Source organism: Phoca vitulina, unplaced genomic scaffold, assembly GCF_004348235.1.
Source record: "Phoca vitulina isolate PV1807 unplaced genomic scaffold, GSC_HSeal_1.0 scaffold9, whole genome shotgun sequence".
Classification (NCBI taxonomy): domain Eukaryota; kingdom Metazoa; phylum Chordata; class Mammalia; order Carnivora; family Phocidae; genus Phoca; species Phoca vitulina.
In genome coordinates, this window is record NW_022589712.1 from 3295518 (window position 1) to 3320517 (window position 25000).

The 25000-nt window shown below is 48.9% G+C and overlaps 1 protein-coding gene across 3 annotated transcripts in view; it reads left to right on the top strand.

The window, feature by feature from the left end:
* Window positions 1–203: 203 nt before the first annotated feature.
* The window catches only part of PDE10A (phosphodiesterase 10A), a 587662-nt gene continuing 562865 nt past the window's right edge, over window positions 204–25000 (top strand). For 2 of the 3 annotated variants that reach the window (XM_032407502.1, XM_032407503.1), the window contains exon 1: window positions 887–2150. In XM_032407502.1, coding sequence (XP_032263393.1) covers window positions 1604–2150 — 547 coding nt within the window. In that variant the 5' untranslated portion in view covers window positions 887–1603. The other variant, XM_032407504.1, reaches the window with a different exon arrangement.

A 25000-nucleotide genomic window follows, 5' to 3' on the forward strand; every position in this document is an offset into this window, starting at 1 on the left:
CTCCGGCGCTCCAGGACAAAGCGAGCAGATCAGAGTCCCCCCACCCCACCCCGGAGCCTCCCCGGCCCCTCCCCAGCGGCTCTGATTTCATTACCCCCCCCCCCCCGGGGGCGGGCTGGCAGGTGCGGGGGTGGGAGCCGTCTCCGAGCCAAAGGTCCGGCCGCTGACGTCGGAGCGCCCGCTCCTGTCAATGAACGGCAGCGGCAGCCTGGGGACTCGTGTGGCAACGAGGCTGCAGACGTCATCGCCTCCTGTTGGACGCGGGGGGTGTCCGAGCTGCAGCTCCGGCTTAAAGGAAAACTCTCCAAGTTCCAGGCAGCCAGGGAGAGTCGTTCCCGGGAGCACATGCACCCCCGAATGCCCAGTGTGCGCGGCGCAGAGCCTGGCACACGCGCGCACACACGCACACACGCGCGAGCTCACACTCGCACTCGTGTTCTCCCTAGATGTGCGGGTGCAAACTTGCGGCCGCAGAGAGGATGAGCTGAGATGGACCGGTCTTCGTTGGTGCCCAGAGTGCTCCACGCGGCTTCCCTGGAGATCCCGGGGGTGGGGGGCGGTAGGGAAAGAAGAACACCACACCGGCGTGGAGTTGTCTCCCCCTTTGCTGAGAAGATCTGCGCGAAACCCAGGGCGCCCGGAGCCTTTGGAATATGCCTGCTGAGCGGAGCGGAAGGAGCTTCTTGGGCAGGTCCCGAACTTGGCCCACCGGCCTCGCTTGGCAACTTGCTTTGCGCAGTTCTCAATGGAGCCCTGGACCCACCGTGTTCCTGGCCGGTTGACTTCTTTTTTCCTTCCGTTTCCCTCTCTCTTTTTTAAACGTACCAACTTGAAATGAAGCGGAGAGCAGACCCGCGCCTCAGCACACTTTGGCGGGTAAGTTGATAGTTGCTTTTACCTATTATTTAACCCTTGAGAGTCCAGAAAAACTTAACTCTGACCTTTTTCCGACTTTCCCCCCCATCATTTCCGTCCATCCTTTCTGGCATTAAGACGGTGCGCGTGTGTGTGGTTTGGGGACATGACTGCTTTGGAGGAGGGCTGGCTAGTGGGCTTGGGGAAGAATAAACCTGAGTCTGTACGGCTCAAGGGGCTGCACAGGAGGTGAGAGAGACTGCAGCCAACCCCAGCGCTGAGCGATTGCCTCCGGGCTGCAGCCTGACCGGAGTTCGCAGCTCCAAGTTCCCTGCGAAGGCTGCCCCCCAGCTGCAGACCGCATTCGCGGTGATGCTAGCCTGGCAGGTGCTTGATGGAGAAGCTAAGAGGAGCTGCTGGTGCTCCCAGCCCCTTCCTTGCTCCCTTCTTGGCCTCCCTCCCGAGTTCTGGATGGGGGCAAGATCCCCCTCCTCCTCTTTCCATCCCTCACCTCTGCTGCCACTCTTCTTGCCCCTCCACCCCCCACCTCTCCCAACCCCTTTTCGCAAAAGCCTACATGATGTCATGGGGAGGAGGATTCCGAGTCTCCAGCACCTGAAGGCATCACTATATTGCGTTCTGCAGCATTTTATTTTCTTCATTCCACCCAATTTTCCTTGCAATCCATTGAAAACATCCCCCACCAAACATCACAAGCAGTGCCCCCCTCCCAGAACCCCACTCCTGCATGAATAGACCAGGGCCAGGGGTCCCAATACAGAGCATCCCACCTCACCCCCTCCCAGATCAGGAAGAAATCAGCAGAGGGGCCCGAGGAGCCTCTCCTCCCTGGGTTCTGAGCTCTCCTCCCCTCTCAGCTTACCCTTCTAGTGGAGAGAAGAAGAGGAAGGAGGAAGGAGGGAGCGCGCCAGCGAGCGCAAACAGCCCCCTAGACGTAGGGCAGCTCTGCCTAACAGACTGTGGGATCTCTGTGCCCTTCCCTGCCTCCTGCCTTCCCTGCCTCTCCAAAGGGCCTGCCCTCCATCTCCCTCCCTGGTCTCTACTCCCCACCCCTTCCGTCCTCGCTCACTCCCCTCCACCTAACCCCACCTTCACTCTCCTCTCCGAGGGGGGAGGGCCGGGGGTGGGAACAGAAACCCCCAAAGCCCCAGCCCAGGGCAGAGAGATGTCGAAGAAACGCAAAGCCCTCGAGGGTGGAGGAGGTGGAGGAGAGTCCCTGAGCCCAGAGGAGGAACCCGCTGCCTGGTCTGGGGGCCGCGGCCGCCAGGAGCAAGGTAGGGGGAGGGGGAGGAGGAGAGGAAAAAGGAGCGGCCGGGAAGCCTTTTGGAGTTGAGATCCTCTGCAGGAATGCTCTAGCCGGTCTTCGTCACAGCTTCCCATGTCAAGGCAACTTGAGTAGACTTTTTCCCCCCACAAATGGGATTTTACTTGTGTCTTCAGGCAATTGGGGGTAGGGTGGGAATGAGCTGATTCAGCCGGTGCTGGAGACCCAAATTTGGGAGAACTTGAAGCTCTGTGGGGAGAAATGGAAGGTGGGGGTGGGATGGGAAAGGAGGCAGGAAGAGGCCAGGGAGGTGTGGAGTGGGGGCTGCTGACCATTTCCCGGTCCTCTGCCTGCCTTGTCCTGTGCACTGGTGTTACAGACCATCCTGTGGATGTATAGGTTGCATGGCTGTCTGCGTGCCCACAACCTGTGTCTAGAGGGTGGGGTGCCGATGCTGTCCCCCTCATGCCTGTGGCCGGGGAGGGAAGGCAGGGATGATGTTGCCTTCTCTCTTGCTTCTCCAATCCAGGGATGTTAAGGGTTGCGTCATGTTGAATCCTCACCCTTGCACAGGCAGGCCCTTTGCGTTCTACTGAAGTTAGAGGGGAAGGTTTGAAGCAAATCTGGGGATGTGTTGTGATTCCAAGGAGAGCTGTTGTGATAAGAGCAGTGAGGCACTCCTTTCCCTAGAATAATACCAAGGAAAAAGTGAAGATGGGAAATTTCCTATGCAAACAAAAGTAATACCTGGGTATCTGATTTCCACATCAAAGAAACCCAAACAGACACCTTTTATTTCACTTAAATGATTGTGGATTTGGTTAAAGGTAAGCCCAAAGGAACCAGTCAAGCTTTTTCTGGGCTGTCATTAAAAGACAAAGGAAAAATGACCCAGATGCAAATATTTTGCTGTTGGTTAATTGTGGAAGAAGAGATGGAAGGGTTCATGGGGGGGTGGGGGGTGGGATCTGGATCCGGGCAGGTGGAGGAGTTCTTCTGAGCGTTTGCTTTCCTTTCTAGAACTGAGCCTTGTGGTCTTGCTTGGTGGCAGGGGCAGGTCTGAACAGAGCACCAGGAGACATGGGCGTGTGTCTCCAAAATGGAGTCATGGCTCTTCTGCCCTGACGTCATAAGAAACACAAAGTCACCAAGTCCTTCCTGCACAAAAGACATGAATCTCTGCGTCCACTGGGAACATTTTGCATGGTTTGTGTGTGTCAAGGCAGAGGTTAGGTGTAGGCTATCCCTGGACAGTGCATTTTGGATTTGATAGAAATAGATGAGAGTAGTGTTGTCCGTTTACCTAGAAATAGGTTGTATTTTAGTGATTGCCCATATTTTGACTTTATTTGCTCAGTTTTGATCTGAGAGCAAAAGTCAGTACATTTCTTAAATTAATTTTACTGGAAAAATGGCATTTGCTAATAAATTCAAATATTGCAAATGGCTTTATCTGAAGGGTTGGTATTTTTCCATCTTTGGGGAGAATAATTTGGTATCACCATGAGTATTTGACACATTCCTCGGCTCTGTCTCCAGCATCTGGTTTTGGCCTGAGGGTTACTCTCAAAGATGCGTACCACGTTCTTCTGCTTAAACAACTATGAAATAATCTATGGGAACTGACGTCATTATCATGGTAAATAACAACACGGGACCGTTTTATGGCATTTTAATAATTAATGAATACATGACTTCCGGTTATAAAAGAAATAAGAATTGTCTTTTAACAGACCTATCTCCTCTTTTTTTGTGGGAATGCGTGGTATTACAACTTAAAAAGGTATGCTCTGGAGGTCCTCTACTAATAGTAGCAACTAATTTGCTCATTCCCCAGTGCAATAGGACCCGGCAGAGAATATATTGCAAGTCAGGATGGGCAACATGAAGTACCTATATCCATATTATGCAGAGATTATAATAATTTTGAAACGACTTGTTGTACAAATTGGTTTTGTTCTAGAGCTTACAAATATCTAATGATTTCACTGTATCCTTTGTATCTGGCAAATAAAAATGCCACTTGGTAATCGCCTGTGAGGATGTAACTGTAGAAACCATTAAGACTGTAAACACTCAACTACTGTATTATGATGAATGCATTTATTTGGGAAATGGTAGCCAGGGCACAAGCCCAAAGTGGTGGCAGATCATCTCTGTATATGGCAGGACGTATGGCTGAGCACACTGTGACCGCGGGAGACGGGGAGGCCAGGTGAGACCCGGCGTGTGAGTGCCCTGTGGTTCTGCTCATGCACCCCCACGCGAGGCCAAGGGCCTGGATCTCCTCCACCTCCCCAACGCAGTGCTGTTCTTGTTTTTCCTCCGGGTCTCTCAGCCAGACTTGACAGTATGCGCACTGGAGAACAGAGGAAAATATTTACATCAGTCTAGCTGACCTTGAATGTCAGAAGGGGCTTCTTTTAAGTCTAGTGACTTGGAAGGCCAATGTGTTTGTTCGTTTTAACCATCGAAAGTATATTATAGCGTGTATTAAATTAAGGCAATTGGAAATTAAATTTCAGTGGTAGTCATTGATTATAAGACCATCTGTCAGCAGGTTGGCTTGATCCAAAGTTTTAAATAGCTGATAAGTATACAGGCTACCTGGAGAGAAGATGGTGGGGACTTGGAACCTAGGAACAGAAATCCATCATGCCTTTTCATGCCCTTACCTACCACCAATCTATGCCAGGGTGCACACAGTTCCCAGTCATGGCTGGTGGGTATTCGCCTCAGGTCCAACATGGATATTTCCTGGTTATTGTGTTGTAATGGCTCCTGCCCTCTTTATAGGTTCTGTTCAGGAGATCCCTTATGGGGATGAAGGTAAGGTCCTACCTGGGTCATGGTGAACACCATGGATGGTGTTGGTTTTCTCCTCGACTGTGATCACTCCATCCTATTTCATTTAGCTGAGTAAAGAGGAAAAGGAAGTGCGTTGTCCTAGCTTTGGCTGGACGTTTCTTTGGATGTCCATTGAAATTATCTGACCTGTGTGCATGTGTAAACCTGCATACACACCTGCTTGTGTGTGCTATGTGTGTGTTGTGTGTGTGTGTAAAGTCACGGCCAGAATACTGTCCCCTCATGGGTCCCAGCTGAGTCCAGTATGTGTTCAGATTATACTGATGAAAGATACTTGCATAAAGTGTTCAACTTATAAAGATTTTGTCTTTACAACTAAGAGTTTGACGTGCCAACGGACAATGCCCGCCACAGTTTATGCTTTGCTCTGCTTCTACTTTTCTTCATTGCTTTGAACTTAGACACAAGAGGATGTCCCGATGTTCAGTTAGCTGTGAAGATGATGGCTCTGTTGAAGGCCGTATGGGAAAGTCGGTGACGAAAACACTGAATAATTTCATTGATTGATCTTATTCCACGGGAAGATACCCGGATGTTTTCCATTCTTTTCACATTCTCTTCATTTTAGTTCCTTTCTGAGGAATTATTCTTTACTTGGAAGCTGGTTTGACCACAAGACATGTCATTAGCCACCGTGTGCTGAGGCACAGTGGGAAGCCCAGTTTCCCCAGCCTCACTCTGGTGAGAAGCCTGCTCTCCTGGCCTGTCCATCTTCCCGCCCTTACCCTGATTATTGTGTATTGTTTCGTCCTCTAGCTTGCACTCTTATTTCTTTTGGGATTATTTTTGAATGAAAATGATGTCTGTTGTTCATTATGACATTCCATACATCTAATGAGTGTTTTAAACATAAGTAGTTTCTATTTTTGATGGAATTGGCTAAGATCCCATCTAATGCAGTTTTCCAGATTCCTGCCACGGCAGAGTCCCCTGAAGGGGAGCCTCTGTATGGAGGGGAGCTAGGGCAGGTCTGGATAGGAACTACGGCCTACTCGCAGTTCACATTCCCTAGGCTTCCTGAGCTGCAGGGAAGCCGACTATGGGGAGCTATTCCTTCCTCCGATGAGTGAATGCCTGGAGCAAACATATGGTCTTCTACACTGTGTATCTCCTTGACATCACAGTGGCATTTGGGTTTTGTGGCTTCCCCGTATTATTAATGGGTCCTTGGTTTGGAGGGCATTCTATGGCTCTAAAACTCATTACAGATAAACATCTAGATTGTTAACTGGCTTACATCTCCATGACCCCCCTGACACCAGTTGGAATGATTTTTTCCTAACAGATTAATTTTTTTAAATAATTGACTAGATTGTTATTATGAAAAAAATCTTTTAAAGGGTGATTTATAATCACTAATAGAAAAGAGTGGGCATGACCTCTGGAGGAAGAACTGATGCTGAAGAACATTCTTTCAGAAGTTTGAGAGCAAAGAGCTGCCTGTTCAGGTATTTTTTATAGTTCTGTTAGCTTCTCTGGCTCCCACCAGAAGGGCCATTGCAGTTTCGGGCACCAGAGATGCTGGAGGAGAGAGGAGAATGGGAGTCGAAGACTTCTTACAGTTGAACCAGAAAGGAAATAACACGTGTCTGGAAAACAAAAGGCACCCTGTTGTGTGTCTCCTCGTCCATAACTTTAGAAGGTTGAACTGGATGACCTGGATAGTCAAACCTCTAAGACTTGGTTGTGTGGGTGTGAAGAAATGGACAGATCGCACTGGACCGCAGACTCCGTGGTAACTCACTAAGGGGGCCGAGTGTCTGAAACGATAAAAGTGCTAAGTCCCACGCATACGCAACAATCACTGACAAAGCGTCGGACTTTGCTGTGACTTCATTACAAACGTCTGAAGTATACGGGGAGGAATGATTTGTTATTACATACAAGAAAAACCCAGCATCCGCTGATAATATGTTAATGCAATCTGTCCTGCTCTCTGCTTTATATGAAGCTCTTTTCTTGCCCATTTCCTCCAGGCTTCCTTATTCAGTGTGTGTCTGATTGTCAGGTTTCTGAAGTCATTGTTATTTAATTGTCTGAAATGTAATGCAGAAGAATTTCAAAGTGGAACTGAAGTGTTGCCAATGACAGGATTTCATGATGTCCCTGAGAGTGACGCTGGGAACAGGGCCACGCCTGTGCGAAGCCACTGGAAATGAGTTAGGCTTTCGTCTGAAGAAAGAACAGCCACAAGGAGTATCCAGTGTCCCCACTCCTATATATTTTATGCCATTTGATTCTATTTGGCAAACATCTTTGGAATAAGCACTGCACCTGTGCTAAGTGCTGGCTACACGGGGTCCTCAGGGACGGGCATGGACTCGGGGTCACTGTGGGGATGCGAGGTCTCACTCGTAGGACAAAATGCTCTCTGAGATTTTCTTATTTTGCTTTTTTTTAATCATCTGCCTCTCTCTAGGAGAATATATTTTTGATAAAGACAGAAATATTTTTTCTTTCTTTCTTTCTTCTTTCTTTCTTTCTTTCTTCTTTCTTCTTTTCTTTCTTTCTTCTTTCTTTCTTTCTTTCTTTTTTCTTTCTTCCCATTGTGTACTTCTAGAAGTTAGAATTTAGAATAAAGCCTGGAAATAGTAAGTCCTCTGTAAATATTTGCTGAACAAATGTGCGAATGAATGATTGCACTCCCCTTTTAATGGAACTTTTCTGTGGATGTAGGATGCACAGAAGGTATTACAGAAAAAGGTTAAGGCAGACTTTTAGGGGAGCCTATAGATGGACTCCATGCCCCCCGCTGTCCCTGCTTTGGTCCATCTGTGTTGTGAGGTGCCACTCAGTTACAAGTGGTGAAATCCAAAAAGAAGGAACTACAGATGAAGGGTTTTTCAGGAAGGTTCTGGAGCAGTGCATGGACTTCAGGGACAGTCACAGATAGAGTGGTGGGACCCACAGCCTTGGACTTGGCTCTTTCTCCTACCTCATCCATTCCCCCAGATAACAAGGTCAACAATAGGTCAGTCCCTTATGACCCTGAGCAGCGGCACCTGCTAGCCCAGCCGAAATAGCCCAAAGACAAAATTTCTCATTCTGTGATAGGGTAGGGTCTCTTTCTATAAGAGGTTGTGCATCAAACAGGACAGCCACCCCCTCACTGAGACAGGCAGCCCCACTCCTGCCCCTTCTCCCATCAGGAAATCACCAGCACTTCTTTTATTCTCTAGTAAAATTACGCACCAATGCTCTCCTTCGCCATGAAGGTCTGCCACACTGTGGTCCCAAGGGAGACCCAGTGAGCTAATAGAGGCCCCAGTGGTGTGTCAACTGAAAATTTCGACACACAGGTAAGCTCTGATATCTGCGTTCACCCTATTCCTTCCTTCCAGGTTCCCCACCTTTCAGCTAAGTGGACAAGTACTTTCTGTGATTGTTTACGAAGTTTCCTCTTCTGAGAGCTTCTTTCTCCATTTGGTGTCTCGTTATGGAAACCTTAAGCATCCGTGGAGGCCCCTCCTCATTTCTGCCTCCTCCGTGAAGCCAGGGCCACCTCCACCAGGGAGGCACCTTTTCCTCCCGAGTCTGGAGCTCTGGGTGGTGTCCTCGGCTCACACCACATTCAGTATGGCATGAGGATCACGGTTCAGTAGTTTTTGAACCCCTCTTCCTCCCATTGGCCTGAAAGAGTCCAGAGAAAAGGAGTGTGTTACAGACACATGGTGTAGTCCATAGAGTAATAAGTTATCACTTGTCCAAAATGTATGCATGGGGGGGGGGCAACCTGGAGAAACAAAGCCTCACACTCGTGCATTGATTAGAAGCTCTGTACTAATTACCAGGGATGGTCTCTGCATGGTGTGGGAAAGCAATTAAAAATTACCATCAACTTTGATAGCATTATTTAAGAATAATTTTGTAATTTAATAGACTGAATCATGTGGTGCTTTGGAGATGATAGAAAATGTAAGGATAAGACTTGTTTTGCTTCAATGACGTCTTTACAAGGTGGATAGTTGATAAGCAAAAATGCTTAAGTTTCATTAGGAAACTCTGTCTTGTTGAAGAAGGAAATTGACCAGATGTCCAAGAGGATGAGTTGCACTAAAGAACAAACACCTTGCATGAAAAATTGCATTAGTGTATTTATAAGTAGCGCCAAGTCATTCCACACATATTTGGATATTCCCGAAAGTTCCGTCCCTACCCGCCCTGCCATCACTGGGTCAGGGATTCCCCGCCCTGCTGCTCTGTCCCATCTTCTCATGAGCCGCACATACCTTTATATGCCACGAACTTGGGTGTTTCTTCAGAACATTGCGTGCTTTTTTTTTTTTTTAAAGATTTTAAGCTTTTGTTAATGTAGTACATTCGTGAGTCGATCTCAACTAAATTCATTAGTAAACCTTTTTATCTTTCACTCATAAAACATGTGCAGAAGTGCTGTAACATTTTGGAATGGCCTCAACCAGTGTTTCTCAGATGGTGGGTAGTAACCTATTTGTGAGTCATGACATCTATTTTTAGTGAGTCCCAACCAGATTTCTAAAAACTGAATGGAATGGGGGAGAAGGCAAGGAGAGGCTGAGGGGGCAGGAGGGGAGGAGGGGCCAGCGTAGGGGTGGTGGTGGGGAGGAGTGAGGAGAAGAGTGGAGAGGAGAAGAGGAGGGGGAGGAGAGGGGAGAGAAGGGGAGAAGAGCGGGGGAGGGGAGGAGGAGGGGAGGGGAGGGGAAGGACGGGAGGGCCAGAGGGTCAGAGTGAATCCAGCAGACTGGGCAGGTATTATTTAGTGACATGTGTGTATATTTGGTCTATTGTAAAATAAATTTCCTACTGTGAGTTGAAAAAGTAGTAAAATCGTGGGTCTGGACCGTATTTGACAGGTATCTTGGTAACAGTTGTGGCATGATGCCAGAGTTGTTGTGGCCTCTTGGTGAAAAATGATACATTAAAGCAAATCTCTGGATCAAGGATCATCTCCCTAGGGCTCTGTGCCTTAAGAATGCGTTAACATAGTAGGACCTGCAAGGCCTCCACCCCCTGGTTTGTCCTGACAGGGCAGCCCTGCTCCCAGCCCTCCCCAGGGTAGCTCCTGAGATGTGCCTCCAAGGCTTCCGTGTGAACTTTGGCTCCCCAGCTAGACTGAAAACAATTTTAAGAGCATGATCAAGTCTTCAGTCCTGTTTTTCTTCTAGGAAGGAGCGCAGAGTAGGTTGTCAACAGATGACTTTATGTTCATGGCTGCGACTGGAACACACCTGTGTGGTGGATCCCACAGGGAAAGGTGGGAGGAGGGCCACCAGGAGGACAGATGGGAAGGTCCACCCTTGGGGTGCTCCTGGCAGGGCGGCTCAGACAGCCGGGCGTGGGGCGCTTGGAGGGATCGGCAGGAACCCCTCTCCTCCTGGCACACAGTCAGTCCTCATGGGCAGGGAGAGTCTTGTTTCCCCTGCGGCTCCATCAGTGGGAGGAACCAACTGTGCCCCACCTGACACCACAGAATGAAAGGCACACTCTCCTTCCAAAGATCATTTCTGTGCTCTTGAAAACTTTTCACGTCTAATTCTCAATCTGTATGTGCTTGGGTGGTATTTACCTGTTTTTTTTTTTTTTTTTTTTAAGTGAGATTCTTTTAGGTGTCCACTGATACAGAGCGTAGCTTTTCACCCCCCCGCCCAGAGCCCAGGAGGCTGGACTTTAGCGCCCCCCATTTATGCCGCGATTGGTGCATTGTCAGGTATCACTTGCTATTTTATACTTTAAAATGTTTAACGTTAAATGCAGTGGGTACATACAGTTCTTTACTTTTCCCCTTCAAGTGTGAAATCTCACCAGTCTAGATTGGATAGGTAAAGAGGTAAAATAATGAAATAAATCAAGAAATGCTTTGTGGCTATCTACATGCCAATACACAGAAATTAGTGCCAAATCATCTTCGGAAATGTTTGGTACAACTATGGCGTTCAGAACGCCGGCCTGACGATTTAAACTTTCCAGTTCTCTTTTTAAAACTAGAGGCAGTAAATTACTATTATTTTACTCCCTGGCCACTCAGCTTGGTTCTTAACTGATGAGGCACCATTAACAATCTGGTCTGAGTGTGGATGGAGAGAGAGAGAGAAGAGAAAATGAGTTCACCATCACACAGTCTCATGTTCACTGTGTGCGAAGCACCAGCCCCTTAGATGGCCGACAGGCAAGGGCGCGTTTTCCAGCCCCTAAGGAATTTACAGTCTTTACAGGAAGATAAGAATGTGTTACACGAGCCATTAAGCGAGTAGCTTCATGGAAGCCATCCAAAGGGTCACAGAGGCTTCTGGAAGGGAGTGATCCATTTCTTGCAGGCTGGGTTGAGTTGAATCATCTTGACATGTTCATGAGGCGGCAAGGAGCCATTCCTCATGCACAAGCTTTGGATTTAACAACCGGAGTCCATTTCTGCAACTTTCCCTTCATTTAGAAGAGATTTCTTTAGGACAGCTTTCACTGGACTCAGTAAGGCTCACCGAAAACCCTTGTTCTGATCATGTTTCCTTCAATGTGCTCTTTGTTGCTACAATTTTTAAAATTTACTCTTGAATAAAAAGTAAATGTAATTTGTAAACATTGAAAAGATACAACAGGTATAAAATATGTTTTCTTTTGTGTTTTCTTTTTAGGATTGGTTCCCACTCCTTTTCATTATAGATCCTGCCCGTTTCCTCTAACTTTATTCTTAACAAAGCTTATCCTTTTTTTTAATTACTCTTGTAAATGGAATTATTTTCCCCATTAATTTTTTTAGACTAGTTTCTTGTCTATGGTGAACGCCATGGATATTTTTGTAAACTGCTTTTTAAATCTTGACATGATCTCGAACTTACAGAAAAGTTGCAAGTACAGTAGAACGGCCTTGTTTTTTTTCCCAGAGCCATTATCCTGACTAAATATTTAGTGTGCACTTCCTACCAACCAGGGCAGGCTCCTACATGAATGCGACCCAGCCACCCAAGCCAGACTGGTCATGGGTCCATTGCTACCATGCAGCCCTCAAACCCCACTCACATTTTGCCAGCCGTTCCCATAGCATCCTTAGTGGCAAAGGATCGGGTCCTGAGCCACCCATGGCCCCTGTCCTTGGTGTCCTCCAGTCTGGAGCAGTTCGCCGGTCTCTCAAGAACTTGCAGCACCTTGGTGTTTTTAGAGATTATGACCAAGTTATTTTGTAGAACGTGTCTTGGTTTGAGTTTGTTCTGATGTGTCCTCATGGTTAGATCCTCCCATTGGGAGGAATATCCTAGAAATGGTGCTGTGTTTTCCTTATTGCATCTCAACAGATGGCCCGAGAGTTAGGTTTGTCCTATTACTGACGGTGTCCACCTTGACCATGCATTCATTTGATTAAGGTAGTGTGTTCCAGTTTTCTCCATTATAAAGTTTCACTTTCCCCCCTTCTGAGCAGCAAGGAATTTGTGGGAAGGTAGTTTGATCCATTCTATTCCTCTTCAAACTTCCAATTATTCACTTGTTGATTTATCTGAATTTGGACTCTGGCTCTCCTTATTCACAGGTTGTAATACATTACGGCCACTATTTATTTTGAGGCTCAAATCGTCCCTGATTTGGCAAGTGCGAGCTCCTTCGAGGTAGCTTCTGTATCTTTGGACAAATACATGTCTATCTCAGTCTTGATCTCTTTCTCTGTGTCTTCCTATGTGGAGAGACCGAGACATACACACACGTATAAACACGTTCACATCTCTAGTTTTTTCTATATTTATCTATATTCGAAACCAGGAGTTCATGCCAACACTATCATTCTAATCCACTGTCTCAGGGTTCACTCTAGGTGTTTCTTTTCTCACTCTCTTCTCTGACCGTGAGAAACCCGTCTCTTCCCTCACTGCTGCCACCGCTCCCCTGTGTGGACACCGTCCTCATGCATCCGGGCGGTGACGCGAAGATCTGGTCCAGCACAGTGCTGCCCTTGGCCTTCGCTGAGCTGCCTGTCTGGCCCCATCTAATGACCTGAGGACTGAGTTGTTCAGGAATGGGAAGAGGAAGAAGAAGAGGAAGAGGGGGGCAGAGGATGTTTGCACGCTGATTCTGTATACTTACCTACCATACTGATTTCTTACGTCATTTATACTTGCTCTTCAGATTATTTTTTCAAGCACCTCAGGTGATCAGTTACGACTAATGGTGACTTGACCTCCTCTCTCCAAGTGTGATACTTTGTATTCTCCTCATCTGAGGGCGGTGTTGCCTGATACTCCAGAATGTCATGATAGTAACAATGATAAAGATGTTGTGGGGATGCTTCTTCTGTTTTCTCACTTACTTAAGTGCTGGCCTTTGGGAAGAGACAGGAGACCTCATCAGCCTGATTATTCCTAAACTCGAACCTGGCTCCATCAGGCCCCTGTACCCAGCCATGGGCGGGATTCCCACCGACTGTAAGGCAACCCTCCCCACGGTCTGTGGGCCCCCTGTGCTCCAGCTTCACCGCCTTCCCCAGCCTTGCCTCAGGACTTTTGGTAACAGCAGCATCAGGAGTGGATGTTGGATGCAGAATTTTTGTCAAATGACTTTCTACCTCCAATAGATATATTCATGTGATTTTTTGCTTTTGATCTGTTAATCGCTTCAAAACATTTAAAGCTCCCCATTCACTAGGAAGTTCCCAATTAAGTACAACTGAGGTTTTTCACACCACTTGGTCAGGCCAAGTGACTCAGAGAATCCCATGAATTGAATATATTTCTCTGTCCCTCTCTCCCTGTCCGGCACCTCACCACGGTAAACACCTTGTGCTCCTCCTTGGCCGAAAAAATGATCAGGATCTTTGGCTGATTTTCTAGAAATGCCTTTGGGTAAGACACGGCCACCATGACAGAGGGTCATTTAGCCAGAGCCAACTGAGTCGTTTGGGTGTGTTCAGAAGGCTTTCTGCACACGCTCCATCCACGTGCATGACTCCGTCCCACACAGCCTGGTAGGTTTGGGTCTGGATGTTTTGTGAAGTACGAGGATGCATTTGTTTTAATTAAACCCGATTCTCATGCTTGTACACCCTGACTCTCACGCCTCGTGGTGAGTCATCGTTGCCTTGCGTGTTTCTCTGAACCCTTCTTCCGAGCTGTCGCCTCTGCGTCGTTTCCATTGGATTAGGGACACTGTCACAGATCAGCCCACTTAGTTTCAACCTTTTGGTGCCACATTCCTATAGGTTTTGGATGACTACTATTCTCTTTTCCCACGTGGTCTCCTAATCTGGGATTTCTCTGTCGCAGTTTCTCGCCTCTAAGCGTATGTGCGCTTAATAGTCCCATACAGATTACGTGTTTGGGGAAGGTTAGCAGAGTATAATTTTGGGGGATGCTATTGTGAAACCTAGCGGAGACAGAGTTTGTGGGGAAAACAGCTACCCACCTATTTACACATATAACGAAACCTGGGAATCATTTTCGCTGTGCATAAATGCGTGAAAGCTGATTAGACACCAGAAAAAGAACACTTGCACGATCGCTGGGCTGTCTCCCAGCCAAAGCTGGAGCCCGGGACAACAATTAAAATAGAGGCGTCTTTTATCTGGGGAAACACCCCTGACATCTCTCTCTTCTGCCCTTCATCTCTCTGCCATGCCACAGGGTGTCCAACCCCAGAGGAAGGTTAGGATCCAGCCCAGGAAGGCCTCCCATGTCTGTTTCGATAGACCTGTGGGATTCGCCTCCAGAGCTCTGTTCAGCACCATGTTCCCATGTTCAATCCCGTGTATCTGCACCTGCATTTCTACCCAGACTCATGCAAGGCACAGTTTATCTTGTGTCTGCTCAGATCAGCTTCTCCTGCTGAGCCCTGCCAGCCTACAGCCACACCATTCACCGGGTCACCCAACCCAGAAACCTTGGTCATTTGTGACGGTTGTGTAAATTCTACCTCTGTAGCGCTTCAGTCCCCAAGGCACTTACACCTTCCCCGCTGCTGCTGTCCCAGTTCTGTCCCTCATCATCTCTCACTTGGAAGACTCGGGCCCCAGCTTGGGTTCACATGTTTCTCCTGCGCACCCTGAACTGCTGGACAGAGTGTTCTAAAATAAAACACGTCCATATTATGCCCTTGCTGAACTCACCTGCGGTGGCCGGTGTCCAGGGTCGAGTTTGGCAGAAGGGTCCTTCATTTGCCCCTCCTCGCCTCATCGCTCACCGCCTCTGACCCAACCCCATGCTTCAGACCTCTGGGCTCCAGCACCACCTCTCTGTTCCATCCATCTCCTCATCTGCCTGAAGAACTCTCTCCCGTTAATGGCCACAGAAATAGCTTCTCCTTTAGGAACGGTTTCTTAATTTCCTCAAGCAGAGGTTTTCACTCCTTCCCACATACTACCGGTGTACCTGATACATTCCCCTGATTATTGCATGAGTTGATCTGCATGCCCAGAACAAAATAAATGCTTAAGAAATATTTTAGCTGTATTTCATTTACATATCTATCTAGTGATTATTTGTGTCCATGGTTGTCCGCCTTCTAATTTGGACAGGGCTTGATAATAGGGACTATGTCTCCCAGTGTTATATCCCTTGTGCCCAGGGCAATGACTGGCACGTAGTAAGTGTGCCAGGGATCTTTGGTGACGAGGGAGACAGGGGTCACAGCTAGTTTTGTGGTAAATTCTAGCATCACTCCAGTGGAGTTGGCTTGGCATTTTTAAAAAAACTATGAGTATTTCAGATATATTATGCCCAGATTTTCTCCCTATGTTTTAAAAGCATGTGGTAGGGGCACCTGGCTGGCTCAGTCGGGAGAGCGTGCAACTTTTTTTTTTTATGTTATGTTAATCACCATACATTACATCATTAATTTTTGATGTAGTGATCCACGATTCATTGTTTGTGTATAACACCCAGTGCTCCATGCAGAACGTGCCCTCTTTAATACCCATCACCAGGCTAACCCATCCCCCCACCCCCCTCCCCTCTAGAACCCTCAGTTTGTTATTCAGAGTCCATCGTCTCTCATGGTTCATCTCCCCCTCCGATTTCCCCCCCTTCATTCTTCCCCTCCTGCTATCTTCTTCTTCTTCTTTTTTAACATATAATGTATTATTTGTTTCAGAGGTACAGAACTGTGATTCAACAGTCTTGCACACTTCACAGCGAAGAGCATGCAACTCTTGATCTCGGGGTCATGACTTTGAGCCCCACATTGGGAGTAGAGATTAGATAAAAAAATAAAATCTTAAAAAAAAAATAAAAGCATGTGGTAAAACTGGTGATGAGAGAAAAACAGAATGGAAAATAATGATTAAAAGAGAAATTAGGGCCCATGAGAATAAAAACAGGCTGCTTACCCTCTTGGACCTTTCTTCTATCACCTGCAAAATGAGAAGTGGACGGTCCTTTGCTGCCTGAGACCTCTTCCAGATTGGAAGGATGCTGACTCTAAGTTGCCCCTGGTTGGCTTAGGGGGGATATGGGAACATGAATTATTTGAGTAGACTCTGATAATTCATTCCCTGTTGCTGCAGGTTTGATAACAAGGAAGTGAGTTCAATTTTATAGGGAACATTTATAGATAAAATGAGTAATTTCTTGGCACTAACAGAGAAAATAGTGAGACAGCGAGCTAAGAGAAGTCTTTGCCTCTGTGGATTTCAAACAAAGAGGTCACTGTCTTTGCTTGCTTGGGTTTCACCTGCCAGGAAACCAGGTACCTCTATGTGTGGCGGACACATCTTGGCTGTAGGTTCCTGCTCTGCCTTCCGTCTAACCTTGACGACCCGCTGTGACCCAGGGGGTGTGAATCCAGAGTTATAGGCACAGCACGGGCCCTGAGAGTCTAGCCAGGCCAGGTGCCCGCAGGGGGCTTGCTGAGAGAGAGGCCTGCAGAGGGCAAGCAGCCGGTCTGCCCCAGGTGGTCCAGGAAATGAGGCCTGGAATTCCTAGGCTTAAACACCGGGGAAGGGGATCTGGGAGCTCACCTGCTAGGTGCAGGTGCATCCCTATGTTTGCAGGGTGCCTCGTCTGCGTGGCTTTGGGTCAGCATTTACCTTCTCTGGCCCTTTTCTTTATTGGTACAACTATTTGCCTCTGTTTCTGCTGGATGGTTTCAATAAAGCCTTCGCTCCAGTCCTCTGGGGTGTCCTTTATCCTCCCACTTATTGGAGGAAATTATGACCCAAAGATGTTACATAGCTTGTGTGAAGTCTCACAGCTAGTGGGAGTAAAGCTGGGATCTGAACCTGGAATTATTCCCCTCGTGATGTTTTTTTATTTTTTATTTTTTAATTTATTTTATTTTTTATTTATAATTTTTAAGATTTTATTTATTTATTTGAAAGAGAGATACACAGTGAGAGAAGGAACACAAGCGGGGGGGTGGGAGAGGGAGAAGCAGGCTTCCTGCCGAGCAGGGAGCCCGATGCAGGGCTCGATCCCAGGACCCCGGGATCATGACCTGAGCCGAAGGCAGACGTTTAACGACTGAGCCACCCAGGTGCCCCTCGTGCTGTTTTTTTAAAGCACCAACTCATCCCCTCAGAACATGAAGCTAATCCACGCTAGGCCTGCACGAGTGTCCGCCCAGAGGCTGTCGGAGGGCTACTCCGGAGGCTGTGAAGCTGGGTCCGCGTGGAACTTACCAGTGAAGAAGGCAGTGGCTTTACAGCCTGAGACTGGGAGCTGCCCTGGTTGGTATTACAAACACGGTTGCTCCTTCCGTGTGTAAGAGCACGTGCGTGTGTCCCTGTGTGCGAGAGTGCGAGACAGACAATAGAGGCTGGGGGAGAAGACACCAACACAACTCTTGATTAATTTTGAAAACTTGATTTCAAAGGGCAGAAGGGTTGGTTGCGTTTTTGTCAACATCTGAAAAATTACCACCACTAGTACATGGCCGTATGTCTACGATCAGGTAGTTAGACTAGTAGTTACAACCTAGGGATGTGTGTGTATATGTGTGTGTGTGCATGTACATGCATGCTTGTTTGATATTTTAACTCATGCAATAATCAGAGCCAGCGTACAGAACACGCATAAACTGTGGGGCCCAGTGGACAGCTAATTTGCTGGCACAAAGGCTTGACCTAAAGCAGTCGGATTCTATCCACCCAGGGACTGTGACCATGAGCTTGATTGTCACTGCCTGGAGCCCCTCACTGGTCTTTGCATCATAAAGACATAGACAGAGACTGTTGATCTTCTGCTTTACCTGACTACACAGAACGGGATATGACATCACCCACAGTCCACCTGGAAGCTCATATTCTGACTAGTGTCATCCAGACACTCTACACAATGATGGAAACGTGCAGGGCTGGCATTCTGTGTCAGTTGATTAGAGACTGGGAAAACATCACGTCCGTTCTCAGGGCCCAATGGAAAACGTCTTCCTCCACGAATGTGTCGGATTGTGCATCCCACCTGAGTTGTGAGGCGAGGCGAAGCTGAAGGCGGAGCCAGGTGAGAGGAAGGGTTCAGTGGTGGGACAGGTAACTGGTTAGTAGTGCAGCGCCCCCCGCACCCCTGAGCTTCCTGCTGCCAGTGTCCCCTGCCATCCCGCCCCTCTGACCACTAGTCTGCACAGCTCCCCGGGGCATGGCTCTTGACGTCCTTCATTGTGGGTTAAAGGGGTTCCCCAAAGGATGTGGCGACACCTGGTTGGTTTTCCTTGTGAGGGGTTTCCCAGCAGAGGGGCTGCTGCTCAGAGGACGAGCCTGGGAGCACATGAACCTGGGGTCAGAGCTCACGTGCATCATTGCTAGCTTGGAAACCTCGGGCCACTTACATCTGGGACTCCTCATCTGCCCGTGCTGTTGTGGGAATAACCGCATGTAGAATGTCTAGTGTGGGGCTTGGAGGGCAATACGGTGGGAGCAACAGTCACGCTGAAAAGTGACAAAGGGGTGATGTCTGGGCGTGCAGGCATGGGTGCCGGCTGGCATCTGGGGCTGGCGGCCCCCTTCACTGTCCGCAGACCACCTGTTCACCACATGTGATGCCCAGAGACAGAAGATGCGCATGGAGGCTACCAAGACCTGTGGGATTCCTGGAAGGAGAACTCACAGCAGGCCCCCTGGGCTTCCCTGTGAAGATAGCATGTCTTCCTTGAGGACCTGGGTTCCGTGGCAGCGCAGCCTGTGGGCTCCAGCAGAGCCTGACCCCGAGCCTCGCCGTCCAGCCCAGGGAATCTCTTCAGAGCCTGTGGACACGCTGCAGGGCTCTGGGTGCTTAGGGTGACAGGCCACCTTCTAGTAGTTTCCTGAGCTCTGAGGGGCCTGTCCAAGCAGACACGGGAGCACTGGAGGGCCGTTGATTGTGCAGCCTCAGTAACATCTGTGGGTAAAGGTCTAATCCAGTGGGTGCCATCCCTGCCCATTCACCTGTTATAATAATGTGCGCCTCCCCAGGTTTGCATAGCCCGGTAAGGGATGCACAGCACTCTCATGTGATTGTTCTAGGGGGCCCTCACCCCCTTGTCTGGTAGGACAGGACCCTATTTTGCAAAGGCAAAAGGTGAACAGCTGGTGTGGAGTCATCCCTCGTGATCTCACCCAGAAGACCTGAGGCCAGGCCATAGTTCCTGCACTGACTCAGAATCCGATCCGGGTGCTGGAATGCAGTGGGGCCAAGCATCTTAGTGATCACTAGTAAATGAGTCCTGAACTATGGGCGCTCAGCGCCTGCATCCGTAGGGTCCCTGCCGCCCCTACCCTGGTGGCTGGCAGGCCCCGGCTGGATAGTGGTCCCAGGACTGGAGCTGGCTCTGCCCTGCTCACTGGCGATGCCACTGCCCCCCCCTCCTCCTACCCAGCTAGCACACGGCCGACCATGGTGTGCTGTGGTACCCCGTGTGCACGCTCCTGGAGACCCTGCCGAGGCTCAGCCCTCCGCCGGCCCAGCTGTCTTCACCCTGAGCAGCCGCCTTCCTGCTCTTGGCCCATCACCCGTGAGCTTCCGCCGTATCTGCCGTTATCACTCGTGTCTCTCCCGGTCCCCTTCTCCCTGCGCTGCGGGGCGCCCACCCGGGCACACACCTTCCCTCTGCCTTTCCAGCGGCCCCCAGGCCTCTGCTTGCTCCTTTTCTCTCCCATCGGCATGTCCTCCCAGTCTCCTCCCCCCCCCCCCCCCCCCCCGTATAACTTGGCTTAATTGCTGCTTTATTTTAAACATCTTCACTGGATTTCTGGCGATCCCCCAACCCGCCTGTTCATGACAACCGGCTCCTCCTTGTCCTCAGTGTTCTGGTATTTAATGAGGACATGTCCAGGGGTGGGCTCAACATTCTATCCCATTTGGAATTCAGCGGACCTCTTCATTTGAGGCCTTCTGTTTTCCCTCAGTTCTAAAACTGAGTTACTGTTTGTTGAGATGTTGTGTCTTCCCCTTGTCTCTTTTGTACCCCTCGCTCCTGCGGTCGTCCCCCTTGCTCCTGTGGTCCTCCCCCTCCCTTCAGCCGTCCTCCCCTTCCCTCCCGTGGTCCTCCCCTCACTGTGGCAGTCCTCCCCCTTGCTCCCGTGGTCCTTCCCCTCGCTTCCCCGATCCTCCCCTCGCACCCGCGGTCTTCCCCCTCCCTCCAGCGATCCTCCCCTTGCTCCCAGGATCCTCCCCATCGCTCCCACGGCCCTCCCCTCACTGTGGCAGTCCTCCCTCTCCCTCCCGCAGTCCTCCCTCTCCCTCCAGCGATCCTTCCCCTCGCTCCCGGGGTCCTCCCCCTCGCTCCCGGGGTCCTCCCCTCGCTGCGGGTCCTTTCCTCTGCATGGCTGAGGCTTCTCTTTGAACGCCCTGCTCCCAGAGAAACGGCTCTGCAGTAGCTCTCACCACATTAATTCGGTCTTTCTATGCTAGTCAGCTTTTATTAATTTACTTCTTCATTTTGTTAATTCCATTTTTCTTTTCTGTGGCCTTCACTGTTTCTTGTTTATCTCCCCCGTCCTTGCGTCACGCCTTCGGATGGCCTTGGGGGTGCGGCGGCGCCCTGTCTAGGAGAGCCACTCATCCTTACGGGAGCCCAGTTTTCGTTTGGGACGGCGCTGCTTCTGTCTGTGCCGGGCTCGTCGCTCCTCTTTCATCCCGGGCCGTGGTTCCTGCTGCGCGGCTCCTGGCCTCGCGTGTGCAGGCCGGCCGCAGGGGCGTGGGGCGGTGGCTGTGGGGCCACCTGGCGGGCGGGCACCCCCTCCGACTTCAGCGAAAGTGGGGAAGGGCAGGCGCGCCGCTGTGTAGGGGACGTTGGCTGCTGAACTTGTGGGGCCCGCTGCTTCTGTCCGCCCCCTGGGCTGCGCATCCCCCGGCCGGCCGCCCCGCCTGGAGGCGGACCCCGAGGGGGCAGCAGGGGGCAGGCGCGGGGCTGTGTCCTGGCCCTACTCCAGGGGCCCCCTGAGCTGCACGGCCTCTCCCTGTGGGCCGAGCCTGAGCGCCCCCTTGCCCGAAGTCCTCCCTACTCTCTTCATGTTCTTGTCTCCAAGTAATAGAGGGTCTGAATGGAGTTTACTCAGGGAACCCATTTTTGAGGCTGACTTCCACAGATGCCCCAAAGATAGCCAGTCTCCCAAAATGAATGCAAAAACTCGTAATTTAGCGTGTTTCTCTGACTTAATCCATATAGAATGCCGTATAGTATTTTTCACGGGGAGGACACGGCTCATTATAAATGACTCATTATATTTTTATGGCAAACACTGCAGTTTTTCTTATATCTTCACCAAATCATTGCAGACAGAGATAAAAGCCAAGAACTTTGAAATGACCTTTCCTTTCCTCCCAGCCCTGTCCCGTCTTTTGCTCCTCCTGTCCCCACTCCACCCAGCTCTGGAGAACACAGCTTCTTGCATGCCAATCTGGAAACCATTGGGTGGGAATGGGGAGCTGAACATTTTTTAGGAATGGCCTCACCTTGGCTTCCAACTCCACGGAGCATATTGCAGACTTCTCGCTCTATTATATACGTAGCAGGTTTGCCAAGAACAGCCTGAGGCAGAGCTGCCGAGCCCGCATCCCTGCCGCGCTCAGACGTAAAGCCGAGCAGGCCCCACCGCACAGCGCGGGACCCCGCGGCCTGCCTGCCTCACGCCTGCACCTGCGCCCAGGGCCCTGCCGCCGAGCCCTGCGCTGCCAGCTGTCCGCGTGGCCCTCCCGGGAGCACTCCGGCCCCTAGGCTTTCCAGCACAACCGGAACCTTGAACGTGCAGACAGGGCTCTGGGAAACAAGGCCCTACAGATATTTGTAGGCAGCTAAACTTTCTTTTAAAAGAACAGTGTGGAGACGAGAGAAAGGACTAGACTCGAAGCCAGGGTCTCCAGGGTGGCATGGGCCTAATTCGGATTCCGTCAAACCATATTTCTAACTAGGAACAAATCCGGTTTAAAGATGGTTGCTGCTTTTGTATAACGATTTGTCTCCGAACACGCTTCCCTCCTTCAAAATCTTTTAAGCTCTTAGAGGGCAGGGGCTCTATCTCACACAGGTCGCTCATTTTCTCCTCACAATGCCCAAGCACAGCCCCGGGCAGTAAGTCTTTAATTAATAGGGAGGTCCTAGAGCAAAGTGGTGTCGAGTTGGACCCTGCTGGGCTCTGGAGTCAAGTTGCCTGAAAGAGAATAATTCATGTGAAGAGCTTAACACATTGAGAGAGAGAGGAGCCACTGGTAAATGTTAGTTGTGATGATTAGTAATAATACATGTTTCTTGAATGAGTCGGTTAAGGAGTTTTTTTAGGGTACAGGTGTTAGAGATGATTCCCAGCCCCTACCTAGCCCCCACATCTGACATCCTGCTCGGTGCATCCTGCCCTCCAACAGCCCAGGCCTTCTGGGCCAAGAGTGAGAACAGTGTTTGGGCAAACACCCCTCTCCTGGAAGGCAGGGGCGGGCGGCTGTTGGATTTGCTCCTGACCCAGGCCCACGGCCGACTGCGACTTCAATCAACCTCTGGGCTGTCCCTCACTCATCACAGGCTCCGAGAGGGTGGAGGTTGACTCATAACTCACGCAGTTAATCATCTTAAGGAAAAGATATATTTGAGGATGTGCCACCATTTGCCTACAGCAGTCTTAAGACCCCACGCTTCCTTTCATTCTATGACATGATTGAGTTCTGTGCCGTGGCAAACATGCCTTCTCATGGGCTCAGTGGACGTAGAAGTATATGGAAAGAAAAAATCCTATAATTTACTACTTCCTTGTATAAATAGCTGTTTTTAAAGTCAAGTGAAAACCATAGGAAGAGGCAGAATCTGGTGAATTGCACCACATGTTTTAATAGAAAGATAGAAAATATTCCTTAAATTTGGTGGAAGGGTAAGTTTCTCTGCTTGAGAAACAAGAAGGGCCCTGGGAGTGAGTATTAGTGGGATGGTGCGAACTGACCATGCTCCAAGTCTATCTAAATTGCTTTTCTTGTGCGTTTTTCATCATCATTCTTAGGTTTCTGCTATCGAGCAGGGATAGATGCATGGCTGTGATGGCCACCCGGAGAGGTGTCTTGGAAACCTGCAACCCGTCTTAGCATCTCGTTCCGACCAGGTCTCGCCGTGGGCAGCAAGGTGATCCTTGGGGGTTGGAAGGCAGTAAGCATGAGCCATAGGTTTCTAGACACAAGTAAATTTTGGAGGAAGGTAGAGCCACTTGAAACAATTAAACCACAAGGTGCCACGGAATCGAGTCACCCAAATAAGGGTTTTAGAAAAGGACCAAGCCAGCTGGAGATTAATTGCCACAGGTACTGATTCCTTCTCTTGAACTCTTCTAAAAATCATGGAGAAAAATAGTTCTGTGCGTATTTCTCATGCTGATGTGCTACCCTCCCCTCCAGACTCCAGATTCCCATGTGTGTCAGTCACATGCTTCCATGAGTTAGGGAGAGATTGCTGAAAATTAGATGCTACTATTATGAACTAATTTAGTAACTTACAAAACATTATTTTATTTTGCTTCTACATAGGTAACAGTATTGGATGTTTTAAAGCTGGAAGGCTAATCCAACAGCCATTCCAACAATTTTCCCAGTCTGTCTCCCCATCGTCTGTCCAATTTATGAATATGCCCATTTTATGGATGAGAACTTTGAGGCCCAAAAGATTAAGGAATATGCTAAACAATTGTAGCAAAAGGAAATGCACACTGTGCCCTTTAGAGCTTTAGAGACTTTCATATTCATGGAAGTGTATATTGTTACACTGTGCAATCCATGGACATAGAGCTGAAGGAATGGGCAGCTTCTCAGTTTTCATTTGTTATAATACCTTGTCTGTACTACTTGTTAGTATGTTACCAGAATATACATTCTTTAAATTCTCTGGTTTTATGTAGGTTTTTTTCCTTTGAAATAATTCCTTTCCCCCTCCTTTGGGGATTACAAATAATTTTTATTTCATTTAGCTGTATTCTATTTTTCTTTTTTTTTTTTAATTTTATTATGTTACGTTAGTCACCATACAATACATCATTGGTTTTTGAGGTGGTGATCCATGATCCATTGTTTTTGTATAACACCCAGTGCTCCATGCAGTATGTGCCCTCCTTAATACCCATCACCAGGCTAACCAATCCCCCCTCCCACCTCCCCTCTAAAACCCTGTTTGTTTCTCAGAGTCCATAGTCTCTCATGTATTCTATTTTTCTTAATGTTTCAAGTTTTTGTTTAAATTAGTTAACATGGAGTGTAGTATTAGTTTCAATCCTTGAAACAATTCTTAAAGCACATCTATACTAAGAAATAACTTCTGTACTCACATTTCGAATACTTTAATATGAATCCCAAATTAGAACAGTCTAATGTGGATTAGTGTCTGGTTCTCTACAGTTTGCACATGGAAATATTGGATTTTTGTGAGAAGAACACCTTACGGCAGAGGGAACAGCATGAGCAAAAGCTCAGAGGCAGGGCATAGAGTCTGACTGGGGATGGTGAGACAGAAGGCGTCCGGGTTCTACAAGGCAGGCAGTGGGGAGGCAGCAGATTTGGGAGCAAGTTCTGTGTTTCAGGGAGACTCAGCTGCAAATACTAGGAGACACGGATGGAATATGGGGAGACTGGCAGAGGGAACAGCTGGGAAGTTATCACGAAGATC